Source organism: Ovis aries, chromosome 19 (genome assembly GCF_016772045.2).
Source record: "Ovis aries strain OAR_USU_Benz2616 breed Rambouillet chromosome 19, ARS-UI_Ramb_v3.0, whole genome shotgun sequence".
In the NCBI taxonomy this organism is placed as follows: Eukaryota; Metazoa; Chordata; class Mammalia; order Artiodactyla; family Bovidae; genus Ovis; species Ovis aries.
The window spans coordinates 51,862,790-51,878,004 of NC_056072.1; the positions used below are offsets into that span (position 1 = coordinate 51,862,790).

At 40.2% G+C, this 15,215-nt stretch overlaps 1 protein-coding gene across 30 annotated transcripts in view; it reads left to right on the top strand.

Moving 5' to 3' along the window:
- The window catches only part of MAP4 (microtubule associated protein 4), a 156,107-nt gene that overhangs the window by 95,063 nt on the left and 45,829 nt on the right, over positions 1-15,215 (top strand). For all 30 annotated transcript variants that reach the window (XM_060402561.1, XM_060402563.1, XM_060402565.1 and 27 more), the window contains 2 exons: positions 12,111-12,233; positions 14,701-14,814. In XM_060402561.1, the coding sequence (XP_060258544.1) occupies positions 12,111-12,233; positions 14,701-14,814 (237 nt within the window). The remainder of the gene's footprint in view (positions 1-12,110; positions 12,234-14,700; positions 14,815-15,215) is intronic.

Consider the following 15,215-nt stretch of genomic DNA (forward strand, 5'->3'; position numbering starts at 1 on the left):
GCCGGTTCCATCCCTGCATCGGGAAGTTCCCCTGGAGAAGGGTATGGCTACCCACTCCAGTTTTCTTGCCTGGAGAATTTCGTGGACAGATAAGCCTGGTGGGCTACAGTCCATGGGGTCGCAAAGAGTCTGACATAACTGAGCAACTAATACTTTGACTTTTTTTCTCTTTACAGTGGATACCCTTTAAATGATTAGTGATGTGGGGTACAATAGTATAATCAGGGTAAACCATGTCTCACTCCATGGAGAGTGGCAGCCAGATGCTCCGCTCAAAGGTCCATCCACTTTGAGGATTTTCTCTCAGCATTGTCCTTCAGGGTTACCTTGAAGTGGGGCTCGAGTGCTGTGTCTGTGCAGATTCATGTATAAACCAGACTGGAGTTTTTTCTTCCCTAACTGAGCAAGCTTTTAGAGCCACTTTTAGCTGCATAAGTTAACACATTAAAGACCAAATATAGAATTATATTCTACCCTCCTTGGTCAAATGTCCTTAGAAACTATTTCTACACCTAGTCCCCAAGATTCTGCCAATATATTATTACCAGAGTCTTTTTTTTTTTTTTTTTGCTGTGCAGGCTGTTTCCTTCAGGATTCATAAGGAACATCTGTTATCCTAGACCTGGCTTGGCATTTATCTATAAAGGACCAGATATAAGTATATAAGGCTTTGCAGGCCATATGGTCTCTGTCAGCAGATAACTCAGCTCTGCTGCTGTAGCACCAAAGTAGCCTTAGACAGTATGTAAACAAATGAGTGTGTCTGTGCCCATTTATTACTTGGTCACTGAAATGTGAATTTCTCAGAATATTCTTTCCTGGTGTCATTTTTTTAAACCATTGAAAAATGAGGTTTGGGTGATGATGTGTCAGTATAGGATCATTGATTATAACAAATGTACCTTGGTGGTGAGTATTTTGATGCGAGGAGAGCCTTCTGGTTGGTGATACAGGAATATTTGGGAAATCTACTTTCTATTCAGTTTTGCTCTGAACCTAAAACTAGTCTATAAAGTTTTAGGTTGTGGGCTGTTACAAAAACAGGTGGCTGAGCAAATTTTGCCCATGGAGTGTAGTTTCCCAAAGACTGTCCTAGAGCATGCTGAGATTTGACCCTGGTTATGGGCCCATATTCAAAAGTAGAGACATTACTTAGCTGATTAAAGTCCGTCTAGCCAAGGCTATGGTTTTTCCAGTAGTCACGTATGGATATGAGAGTTGGACTGTGAAGAAGGCTGAGCGCCGAAGAATTATTGTTTTTGAACTGTGGTGTTGGAGAAGACTCTTGAGAGTCCCTTGGACTGCAAGGAGATCCAACCAGTCCATTCTGAAAGAGATCAACCCTGGGATTTCTTTGGAAGGAATGATGCTAAAGCTGAAACTCCAGTACTTTGGCCACCTCATGTGAAGAGTTGACTCATTGTTAAAGACCCTGATGCTGAGAGGGATGGGGGCAGGAGGAGAAGGGGACGACAGAGGATGAGATGGCTGGATGGCATCCCTGACTCGATGGACGCGAGTCTGAGTGAACTCCAAGAGTTGGTGATGGACAGGGAGGCCTGGTGTGCTGCGATTCATGGGGTCGCAAAGAGTCGGACACGACTGAGCGACTGAACTGAACTGAACTGATGGGCCCAGAGTGAGAGGGAGTGGCTGTGGTAGGCTGCAAGGAGAATGAGCATCCTCTTTCAAAGCATCTGCCCCAGGTGAAATTTTCTCAGGGATTTAGTCAGTATCTTCAGGCTTCTAAGGACAAGCTGCTTCATTCATGAGGCCCACAGTGACCTGGGGCCTCATGATTATAAATTTCAGTTATGGACCTGTGGCTACAGGAAATAAGAGATTCTCTGCGGCTGTGATATAAACTCTGATTTTCAAGCTAACTCTCAGCGCTTGAGAGACCTCAGTTGGTCATTTTCTTTCTTTGAGCACTCAGCATATTCAGCAGGCTCTGTCCATATTACAGTTATTGCAGTCATCGCTCTCACCAAAACATTCAAGTGCAATAGTTGCTTGGGCTCCCTAGGTCGTTGCTTTAGTTTACACTTCAACACAATCATCATTTGACAGCTCAGCTGTTGCCACTGTGCGCTGTGGATTAATAGTATCCTGTTTCCCGTTGGTAAGGTGCTTATTAGCATTGCACTGAAACCCAAATGCCTGACAAACCAGTCTCCACATCCCATGTTTGTAAGTCTGTTTACTTTTGGTACCAGTTTTGTGTTAAGGTCCAGTCAGCAAATAGAAACACTAGTTTGAACAAGGGAAAGTTAATATAAACAATAACTAAGTAATACTGGGCTTCCCTGGTGGCTCAGTTATAAAGAACCCACCTGCTGATGCAGGAGACGAGAGTTCCATCCCTGGTCCAGGAAGATCCCCTGGAGAAGGAAATGGTAACCCGCTCCAGTCTTCTTGCCTGGATAATTCCATGAACAGAGGATCCTGGCAGGCTACAGTTCATGGGGTCACAAAGAGTCAGACGTGATTGAGCAGACACACATAAAAACAATAAGATATTACCCACTGAAGGATAAGGAGAACCCTGAGGAATAAACGAATAGCAGATAAGGGAACTGAGGCAGGAGATACAAGAAAAGGATACATTTGAAAGAGGGCCCACCCCAGGCTGAGATTCAGACCTCTTGAAGTCTCCTGGAGGGTGGAGAAGTTTCTGAGATGCCACGGACTGAGGGGTACCAACAGAACTCTCCAGGAAACTCGGTAGGAGTTGACTGGGCTGACAGCAGAAGTAAAGAAAGGTCACCTGTTTGGAGCCACTGAAACTTGTGGAAGTGAGCACCGCTCAGTGTCTCACTCACCCGAAGAGCAAGAACAAAGGAAAACACCTCAGAGCCTGGCACGTACTGTAGATGCTTAAATAGACGTTGAATGAACAAATGAGTACAGCTCAAGGTAGCACTGAATTGTTGCTATCTTTGTTATGTTTGATTCATTCAACTTAAAGAAAAACCCCGATTTGACCCGGTCCATCCAATTGAAATTGATACATATGAAATTCTGAATGGTTGTGTTAAAGGATACCTTCATTTGGCTTACAGAAAATCACCCTCCTTGGGCACCAGTGGATCCTTCTGAAGATTTGGTGTGTTTGCACTGTTAACACACCCCCCTTGTTTAGAAGACGGGGCCACAGTTGTGACCAGAGGGCACAAACGACTTAAGTTTTCATTCTATTTTTTTTCGGAGCAGAGAGAAAGCTGCTGCATCAAGTGCCTGCAGTGATAACCCTTTTATCAGGCATTAGTGAACTGAAGAAGCAGAGGTCTGTTGGGTTTTGGAGGATTTCTGGCAGGTTATCTGGCCTTGCCTCCCTTGCTGTATGGTAGTTAGGGAGAGTGGGAAAGAAATGTGCCTCTGGCTGTGTGTGGAGAGAAAGAAGAGATGGAAACCTGACCCTGCAACTAGCTTGGTGCCTCTCTTTGCTGCCTCGGGGGGAAGATCATGTCGCCTCCATGTCAGGAGGAAGAGGGGGAACGGAAATCATGGGAAGCCAAACCCTTCCACAATCCCACACTGCTGACACACTTCTTCTCAGAATATGAAAACATCCTTCAGAATCTGAGGGAACAGGAAGAGAGAAAATGGTTTGGACATTAATTTCCTTCGTGCTTCGTGTGTGTTGTAGTGTTCCAAATCATATTCTGTAATGAGAATGTTAAATATCCATGAATAATTTGCCCTACTTGGGACAGTGGGTTTTCATTCTCAGTTTAGAGCTGGAATGTCAATTATCCAAATATCAATTTATCCTGGAATAAATGGGCAGAATGAACAGAAGTCGTGAAATATGGACTGTGGACCTGAATGCAATTTAACGTTCACATGGGATTTCTACTGCAGTTGAATTTTGATTATGGCTACTCATAAAGTGTTTTCTGGCTTTAAACCAAAATAATTAAAATACTTCTATTTATATAAAACTGTTTGTCAGAATGTGAAAATATAAATGGGGCTTATGAGTTATTGATATTTTGAGGAGATATTTGAATTCTTATTTTGTTTGAAGAAATAACCATATTTTTCTCTCTCCCTATTCTTGTAGCTCAGCTGGTAAAGAATCCGCCTGCAGTATGGGAGACCTGGGTTCAATCCCTGGGTTGGGAAGATTCCCTGGAGAGGGGAATGGCTACCCACTCCAGAATTCCATGGACTGTATAGGCCTTGGGGTCGAAAAGAGTTGGACATGACAGAGTGACTTTCAGTTTCACTTAGGGTAGCTACCCATCTTGTCACAGATAAACAACAGTCATGGTTTTTGATGTCTGTTGCCCTGACACAATTATTAATTGTACTTTTTTTACCCTTAAGTAGTCCTAACCAGGACTAAGTCTTTGAATAGGCTGATTTAGTTTAACATAGATTTGTATTGCTTAATAGCTCTGAACATTTAGAAAAAGTAAATTATATACTGATTATATTTTAATATTCAGCAAAAAAAAAAAATAATGTGAATGAAATTAAATAGAACAAAGGTGTTGCAAAAAGTAGAATCTTTAATTTTCCGATTGTATCTAACAAAAGCCCACCGGAATTATCAGTATTTTGTATGTCCATAAAGGAGACTGAGAGCCGAAGAATTGATGCTGGAGAAGACTCTTGAGAGTCCCTTGGACTTCAGGGGGATCAAACCAGTCAGCCCTAAAGGAAATCAGCCCTGGATTAGAAGGACTGATGCTGAAGCTCCAATACTCTGGCCACCCGATGTGAAAAGCTGACAGAGATTGAAGGCAAAAGGAGAAGGGGCAGCAGAAGAAGAGATGGTTTAGATAGCATCACTGACTCAATGGACATGAATCTGAACAAACCCCAGGAGGTAGTGAAGGTCAGGGAAGCCTGGTGTGCTGCAGCCCACGGGGTCTCAAGGAGTTGAACACGGCTTAGTGACTGAACAACCACAATGTCCAGATTAATTCTTCCCCCTCCAAATTGCAGTCATTTCTTCTTTCAGCAACCGTTTATTGGGCACCATCTAGGTGTCAGACACAGCATTTGTGTCTGGGAATACCAAATAGAAAGACGCACTCCTTGCTCTCAGGTGGCCCGCCATTGAGCCATATCATGTATCACATGTTTATGTGTGTGCACAGTCTTCCACACGAACACTGAGGAAAGAAGTCCCCGTGGAGTGGTACATGCATATATTTCCTAGAGGAGTGAGCCTGAGAGGATGAGTAAGCCTGGAGCAGGCAGACAGCATGGGGGAGCAAAGTAAAGTATTACAGACGGATAGAGCAGGTCATGTGAAACAGTAGGATGTGGGTAAGGAATAGTATGGTTAGCTGGGAATGATGCTGAAACATTATTTAAGACTGGCTTGTGTAGACTCTTCTGTGATTAATTTCAGTAATCTGTGAGTTTTGGAAAAACACTGAAGAGTTTTATATGTTTTATGCTAGGAAGAGGAACGTCAGACTAGAGGCAGAGACTCTAGTTGGTTGCTCAACTTTTCAAACAGATGGGCAACCTGATTTCATTTGTCCTGTACTTAACTCCCTCCACTTACCCCTAGATATTTTTTTGAAGCAAATCTCAGGCATAAAGATTGATATATGGATAGGATAATATGATGTCTTGGATTTGCTTAAAAAAAAAATATGATTCTTTTTAAAAACATACTTATCCATTCACACACAATCAGTCAGTTCAGTCACTCAGTCATGTCCGACTCTTTGCAACCCCATGAATCACAGCACGCCAGGCCTCCCGGTCCAGGTCCATCGCCAACTCCCGGAGGTTACTCAAACTCATGTCCATTGAGTTGCTGATGCCATCCGACCCTCTCATCCTCTGTCACCCCCTTTTCCTCCTGCCTTCAATCTTTCCCAGCATCAGGGTCTTTTCAAATGCGTCAGCTCTTCTCATCAGGTGGCCAAAGTATTGGACTTTCAATTTGAGCATCAGTATTTCCAATGAATGTTCAGGACTGATTTCCTTTAGGATGGACTGATTGGATCTCCTTGCTGTTCAAGGGACTGTCAAGAGTCTTCTCCAACACCACAGTTCAAAAGCATCAATTTTTCAGTGCTCAGCCTTCTTTATGGCTCAACTTTCACATCCATACGTGTCTACTGGAAAAGCCATAGCTTTGACCAGATGGACCTTTGTTGGCAAAGTGATGTCTCTGCTTTTATATGCTATCTAGGTTGGTCATAACTTTTCTTCCAAGGAGCAAGAGTCTTTTAATTGCATGGCTGCAGTTACCATCTGCAGTGATTTTGGAGCCCCCCCAAAATAAAGTCTGTCCGTGTTTTCATTGCTTTCCCATCTATCTGCCGTGAAGTCTTGGGAACCAGATGCCATGATCTTAGTTTTTTTGAATGTTGAGTTTTAAACAGAACAGACTGGTTCCAGCTTGGGAAAGGAGTACGTCAAGGCTGTATATTGTCACCCTGCTTATTTAACTTATATGCAGAGTACATCATGTGAAATGCTGGGCTGCGTGAAGCACAAGCTGGAATCAAGATTGCCAGGAGAAATATCAATAACCTCAAATATGCAGATGACACCACCCTTCTGGCAGAAAGTGAAGAAGAACTAAAAAGCCTCTTGATGATAGTGAAAGAGGAGAGTAAAAAAGTTGGCTTAAAGGTCAACACACACACATTCACACCCCATTTCATAATGTCAGAATTCCAGTTAGTATTCAGTTCACCAATATTTCCCAAATTATCTCATTTGTTTTTCACTAACTGTTGGTTTGTTCAAAGTAGAATTTAAATTTCTTTTAATCCATAATTCTATAGGAAATATTATTTAATACAGTTTGAATCTTGCTTGTGTTTTAAAGATGGTAGAGATTTATTGTGCTTATAACAGGAGGAGAGAAGGGGTAAGAGACCAAGTCTAGGAGGTTGGAGCAGTAGATGATACAGGGAAAGATGATGAATGGGGTACTTGCATGAATGCTGTCCTTGGAAAGGAGAATGATACGCATTTCTTATATTCTCTAGTTTGACAGGTTTTTGTGTGTGTGGTTTTTTTTTCCAAATTAAAAAGAAAGTGAAGGTGGAGGATCATACCTCTCTCACAAATAGGAAGGAAAGAAGTAATGATGGACTCATGTAGATAAGTTTGGAATAGAGGCAAGGTCAGTGGAAGAATACTGTTTTCTATAAAGTAAGAGTTTGTATGGGATGGAGGATGCTGGCGAGGAGAGTACGGAAACAGCCTTTTAGAGAATGAAAAAGGATCTCGTGTAGAAACATTTTTATAGGAACGTGTGCATTCAGGATGGTAGTAAATCCAGTGTCCTGGCAAGTAAAAGGAACAGCTGAAACAATGTAGTGTTTATAGCTTAACTGTTGCTAACTTAGGGTGTATTGTGGCCTATGGTGGCAGCTTCACCTGTGCCCATTCTGGGAGGGGCACAGGTTTCTGGTTGAAGCAAAATGAGCATACTGTGGTTTTTGTTTTTGTTTTTGTGAGTAAATTTCTAAGACAAGCATGCTGGCCAACCAAAAAGAAACTGTTAACTCAATCTCTCTTTCTTCTTGAGACCTTCAGTGCTTTGGTGTTTTCAAATAGTATTAGAACTCTAGAAGTCTTTTAAAAACGTTTCCAACAATTTAGGGATGGCCATATATCATTCAAATCAGGAAGGTTAATGAAGTCTTTGCCTGTTTAGTGCAGAGGAGAAAGACACCCTAATATAGTTGGATATGAGCATTTAAAGCTGTTTTATTATAAAAAGTGGAATTGGTGGAAAATCTGAGAAAAGAATTTTCTTCTGTCACTTGTTTCTATTTTTAGAAAATAGAACTAGACGTACTTCAATTTTTATTTTGAAATAATTACAGATATACAATGAAAGAATAGAACAAATAAAACGAAGAACTTTCATATGTTTTTCCAGATTCACCAATCAGTAACATTTTGCCACAATTGCTTTATCATTCTATAATCAATATGTATGTGAATATACACATTATTTCCCTAGCCAATTTTGTTTTATCTTTGTGATAATAATCTAAGACATTCTCATATGTGTTACTTATAGTGTCAACAGCCATATTCCTAGATTTCCCCCATCTTATCTATGAAACCCTCTTGCCAGCATTAATTTTCTTATCTTTCCATGTACTTTAAACATCATCATATAGTTTAACGCTTAATGAGATAATGACATATTTTATTATATGTATTCCCATTCCTCAGATGGTTAAATTTCTATCACAAAAATGTAGTGAAGCCTAAACTTAGTCTTGGACTTCTTGGGGTGTTGGGGGAGGGGGCTAGAAGAATGATAGTAAATATGAGCCTACAGTGTCGTACATAGAGGTGTAGGGTGTAGACTAACAGACTTTTGTAAGGGAAGGGAGCTTAGATGCCAGGTATTGGTACAGTGCTTTGGTGGTACAGGTGAAAATATTGAAGTTTGAAGGAATTAAATGAGTTAACTCTTTGGATCGAGCTAGATTAGTACCTTTGTCTTCTGCCCCAGTCCATGCTCTTTTTGGCTTCTTTATCTTTTTTACTTGACTCTCCAGATAAATATCAGAATTCTCCAGAGGGAGAATATGTTCTAAATACTCTTAAGGCATCAGCTCTCACGCTTTTTGGCATCAAGACTGGTTTTCACGCTTAAAAATTGCAAAACTTTTGAGTACGTTCTCTTGTGGTGATGGCATACATAGTCAAGGTTTATCAAATTATACTTTAAATATGTGGAGCTTTAAATATGTGGAGCTTATTGTATGTTTGGTGTACCTCAGTAAAGCTATTTACAAAATTATTAAGGACCCAAAGAATTTTTTTTATATAATGGGTTTTATCTATCAATATATAAATTTATATATTTATAAATTAGATATTAAAATGAAGACTTTAGGAACATTTGTTTAAAACAGCAACAATAAATATGATGTATTTATATTAATTATAATTTATATTAAAATATATAATGATATGTTAACATGTTACCTACCCAAGGCCCCCTGCCCAACTTTAACATTTTTAATGAGTGTACTTTAAAAAATAAATGTTCAGTAAGAAGGCTGGTGGTGTATCTAAATTTCTGGTGAACTGTCTGGTTTAATAGAAGACAGCTGCAATTCAGTCTGTCACATATGTTGTTTGAGTTGAACTATAAGAAGAAAATCCATTTCACACACACACACACATATATATATATGTAAGTTAAGATAAAGGGTATTTTGATAGTTTTTTCTCAGGTAACTAGATATTCTTCTTTGATTTGACATCATAATTGGAGAAGTGGTCATTTCTTAAAGGTTACTTGCATTGTAGAATCTGAAACCATATCAATGAACTTTTTAAAATTAAGATCTATTGGTCTGTGTTACACTTTGAATGGCTCTTATCTGATACAATTATTCTGGCTTTGATATATAGAGATACAGATATTACTAGATTAATTAACACTTTAAATATCTAGCCATTTGCCTTTTCTGTAAAATGCTTCCAGTTTCTTAGAAATAGATACTGGCCTTTTTTTTCCCCATTCTACTTTTTTTCCCTCCATTTATAGGAGAACCAAAGTATCTAGGGTTTTTTCCATTGTATTAAGTAGATTACTTCTTATTTTAAATTTCATTTTTCATTCGTTGTCTGAAATAGACTCTCTAAGTAGATTGCAGTTATGCTTTCAAAAAACAAAAATCCAGCACATTTATTCTGAAGGCTGTTGTTCCTGCAAGGGAGTTTTCCTGCTTATACTTTGCAGTTTTAAGAAGGAAATCTAGGTCAGTAACACTGAATGAAAATGTGGGAGAGAGCCTGTGTCAAAAATGCTCATTAATAACACTGTTGGCCAGAGGCTATTCTGAACATTGCTTCCAGGCTGGGCCGCCTCACCAGCACAGAGTGGAGATCACCAGAGTTGCTTACTCTTATCCAGAATGTGTGGGCAAAATGTACCCACTTCACTGATTAACAACTGCTTTATTTCCCAAAGGGTAAGAAATTTAAGCAGAATCATAGCCTTTTAAAGTTTATTTTAGAAATGATAGACTGTAGCCTAAATGCTTCTTGGGTTTCTTATGCTTTTCATATTAAGTATAAATTGCTTTCCAAGAAGGCTGATGTATATGAATTTGTTAAATCATCCAGTCTAGAATAATGACCCTTGTGGTAATTTATCAAAATTGTTTATCACATTGTTTTTTGAGCACAATTCTGTGCCATGCACTGAGCTAAGCATTATGAAGAAATAAAATGATAAAAGCATACTCTTTAAAGAACACATATTAATGATTTGGAGAAATAAGATTAACACGTGTTAAATAATGGATTTTTAAATGATGAACATAGAATACTTAAATACTTAAAAGGTTTCAGTTCAGTTCAGTTCAGTTGCTCAGTTGTGTCCGACTCTTTGCTACCCCATGAATCGCAGCACGCCAGGCCTCCCTGTCCATCACCAACTCCTGGAGTTCACTCAGACTCACGTCCATCGAGTCAGTGATGCCATCCAGCCATCTCATCCTCTGTCATCCCCTTCTCCTCCTGCCCCCCATCCCTCCCAGCATCAGGGTCTTTAACAATGAGTCAACTCTTCGCATGAGGTGGCCAAGTACTGGAGTTTCAGCTTTAGCATCATTCCTTCCAAAGAAATCCCAGGACTGATCTCCTTCAAAGTGGACTGGCTGGATCTCCTTGCAGTCCAAGGGACTCTCAAGAGTCTTCTCCAACACCACAGTTCAAAAGCATCAATTCTTTGGCACTCAGCTTTCTTCACAGTCCAACTCTCACATTCATACATGACCACAGGAAAAACCATAGCCTTGACTAGATAGACCTTTGCTGGCAAAGTAATGTCTCTACTTTTGAATATGCTGTCTAGGTTTAAGTTGTTTTTTTTTTAAATGAAGGCTAATTAAAAAAAAGTAATGTGGCTAAGGGCTAAATTGTTTGTTAGGAACAACAACAAATGTTGAAAGAGCTAAGAAAAGGAAACTGAGCATTAAAATCTGAAGGGAGGCTCTGTGGAAGCTCTGACCTGGGTCCTGGCCTTGGGATGTTGGTACAAGAGGGAGCATTTCAGACAGGTGGATCATGTGAGCAAAGGCACAGGGGCAAGAAGCACGGGCTTCGGCAGGGTCTTTGAGGGCACTAGCCTGCTTCCTGTTGGGGTCACGGGAAATAAGCCTGGCATGGGTTCATTTCAGTGGATGACAAATGGTATTAGATTAGCACCCAACGCTTTCATTCTTATTCTGTGGGAAGCATTTATTGTGTTAAAACCCTAAGCAGATTGACTTTACTAGCTTTGAAATAAGAGATGGTTGGTGTACCTTCTCTAAGTAGGCCATAATTCAAAGATTGAAATGCTAATACTTTCCTGTGTAGTGTAAAATTATTGATAAAGTGACAAGTATCCTTAGAGGTCATTACTGAGACCAGGAGAAATAAAAACGCTGTCCTTTGCTTGAACAGTTAACTTTCAGCAACGGTTAGCTTTTCAGTCGATACTAGTACCCAGCCCTTTGCTTGCTTGCTTGCTTGTTTACTCTGTCTCCCTCCCTCTATCCCTCCTGTCCCTCCTGTGGTTTAACCTTTGCAGATTTACTAGAATATTTACTAATAGTTAAGTGGGGGAGAAGGGGGCGACAGAGGATGAGATGGCTGGATGGCATCACTGACTCCATGGACGTAAGTCTGAGTGACCTCCGGAAGTTGGTGATGGACAGGGAGGCCTGGCGTGCTGCGATTCATGGAGTCACAAAGAGTCGGACACGACTGAGCGACTGAACTGAACTGAACTGAAGTGGGGGAAAGAAAAACTATTCTCGAAGACAGCCAAAGAGCCAGGTTTTGAGACTGTTGCTTACAGTCTGTTGAGTCAGTTACAAATGGAGTCCTATCATCAACCTCAGGGCATCAGAAAAATCTTGTTTTCTCTTATCATCTTCTGGTTGATTTCTCCTTAGTAATTCAGAATGCTATTACATTTGTGTTTTTGTTATTTGAGAACTAAGCTAAATTAATTCCATAAAATCTTACATATGTCTACATGAACACCTGTACTGGAATGTTCAGAGCAGTTTTATTTACAAAAGACAGAAATAGAAACAATCAAATGTCAACAGTGATACCTTTTAACTTTCGTTTCCTGTTTCTGTTTGAAGGGTTTCCAACTGAATTCCTTGAAGAGACGATGGCCTACCAGGGATATCAGAACAGCCAGAACTGGCCAGAAAATACAAACTTTTGCTTTGAACCCGAGCAAATGGTAAATCCTATCCAGACTGGTAAGTGCAAGACTTGCTTGTGACCGCTGAATGTAATAACTTAAACACGAAAAGCCTCCAGTCACCGCTCAGACAAAACATTCCAGCCTAAGTATTGCTCGTAAAGCACAACCCAGGTGTAATTATTTCCTCTGAACATTTAGTTGACCTTTCTCCTATTTATCCCTTCCTCTGAGGCAAGTGCCCCTTTGTTCTCTCCCCTTCAAAACCTGTTTTGACTAAATTAACTGAAATTCATTTCATTGAGGACTAAATGATCAGTTGTACCCTAGAACTTTAATTCTTCTGTAGAGAATTATAGTAATAAGGACACCATTTGTGGAATGCCTGTTTTGCTCCAGGCACAGTGCTAGAACCTCAGTATACGTACTCTCTACGTTTATTACCTAACTCTGCCAAATATATATTATCTTCATTTGACAAAAGAGAAATGAAAAATTATACCCGGTTTCTATAAAATTCAAACTATATAGAGAAAAAAAGCATATCTGTTGTTGCCTAGAGCTAGAAGGGGCAGGAGGGGTGGGCTGCATAAGGACCTCAAAGCAGTGGCATTGATACCTCCAAGTCAGAGCAGTCAAGTTGAGAGCTCAAGGTATTTGTTTCCACTTTTACTATATGGTTTCTTTTTTGTTGTCTAACTTATAAGGTGCTCATTAAGTGAAGTGAAGTCGCTCATTCGTGTCCGACTCTTTGCAACCCCGTGGACTGCAGCCTAAGAGGCTCCTCTGTCCGTGGGATTATCCAGGCGAGAATACTGGAGTGGGTTGCCATTTCCTTCTCCAGGAGATCTTCCTGACCCAGGGATCGAACCTGGGTCTCCCGCATTGTAGGCAGACGCTTTACCGTCTGAGCCACCAGGGAAGTAAGGTGCTCATAACTGGTTCCAGATGATCTAGTACTTGATGTTCTGTGCCACTCTCCAGTCGTTGGTTACCCTGGATATATGTAATTGTAAAAGAAGCTTTATTGAGATATAATTCATGAACATACAATTCACCCATTCAAAGTATACAATTAAGTGGATTTTAGTATATTTATATATATGTATAGTCATCACAAGAATCCATTTTAGAATTATCACCTCCTAAAGAAACTCAGTACTCCTTAGATCTCACTCCCTACCTCCTTATCCACCGCAGCCCTAAGCCACCACTAACTTACTTTGTGTCTCTGTATATTTACCTGTGAAGCTGTGAGATTGGATGAGATCACTAAGGGGAGGGAATGTAGAAAAAGAAAGATCTTCATCTCTCCCCCATCTTTAGTTCTCAGCTTAAATATGAACTAAAGTATATCCATCTGTTAAATGTTTTCAACCCTTATTTTTATACATCTTAGGAATTTTAGAGTGCTCAGGGTCTGCATATCATACACACCCAGTAAAATATATTGACCACCTGATGCTAAGAGCTGAGTCATTGGAGAGGACCCTGATGCCCAGAAGGATTGAGGGCAAGAGGAGAAGGGGGCCACAGGGGATGAGATGATTGGATGACATCACCAACTCAGTGGACATGAGTTTGAGCAAGCTCTGAGAAATAGTGAAGGACTGGGAAGCCTGATGTGCTGCAATTCATGGGGTCGCAAAGAGTGGGACATGACTGAGCAACTGAACAACAACAAAATAGTAATGAATAAATGACAGAATTTCATGAAATATTTGATTTTTACACGTGATTTGGCAGTCTTCCTCTCCTAATACGGGAACCATACAACAGTTATTTTTGTTGCTAATTTAAGGCCTAGACTTAAGTGCAGCCGCCTCTGACAGGGGAAGTACAGAATTAGTTCACTGAGAATAGAAATGCATGTTCTTAGGTCCTGGCAATCTTTTAAGGCTTTCCGGGGTAATTCAGATATATGTTGCATTTTGAGATGGCCTCCTTAGAGAGCATAAGTCTTGCTTGGCCTGAGTGGCTTTGCTCTTTTTTCGTAAGAAGGTAGAGTTTACCTGATGTTCTCAGTGCCTTTACTCATGGCAGCTCCTAAGTATAGAGTTCATTCTCTTCAGATGCCAGCTGTTCACCTTGTCTCATTCAGACAGCTTTTGAAATGCAGTTTTCTTCATGATGTTCACAAGAGGTGAAAATGTCCTTTTTACTTTTTTTTTTAAATAACCTGGAATGAATGTCTGCTCTGTAAATACATATTGAAAGTTTAGTTATATTTGTACTCTCACCTCCTAGTATAGACTCAAGCATGAATTGTACTTTCAGTTTTGTGTATTTGTTGCCTGACTGATTTAGATAATCAAATACTAGAGAATATGAGATTTTGTATTTTTAACTGTGAAAATGAATTAGTGAATATTTGATTCCCTGGCATGTTCAGTCACATATTACCTTATTTAACACACTGTGGACAACACACAATATTCAGTAATATTGAATGTTCATTCAATAATAAATGCTAATCTTTCTAGTTGTGTTCTGGAAATGAGTTTTAAATTCCTTCTTTATTCCAGATCCCTTTAAGATGCACCATGATGATGGCCTAGAAGATTTGCTCTTTCCCCCCAGTGGAACAACCAATACTTCAGCATTTGTAGAACAAAATGATCCCCTGAAAGACAGTTATGGTATGATTTCTCTAACTGGATTTATTTCTTTACTCCAAGCAATTAATGTGGCCTTTCATTCATCACAGTTGAAGTGAACCACTAGGGAAAGTCATGTTTAGGGACTCTGTCTGACACAAGGCTGTTTCTAAATTGGGCTTCCCTGATGGTTCAGTAAGTAAAGAATCTGCCTGCAGTGTGGGAGATCCAGGTCCGATCTCTGGGTCAGGAAGATCCACTGGAGAAAGAAATGGCAAACCACTCCAGTATTCTTGCCAGGAAAATTCCATGGACAGAGTTTTAGTCATAGAGAATTCACAGTTGGACTGCTCAGGGGCTGCTCACCTCCTGTTGTGGGAGAATCTTGAATCCTGTATCCTAGGGCCAGCTTCTGTCTCCACATTGTATTAACTCGTGGCCTT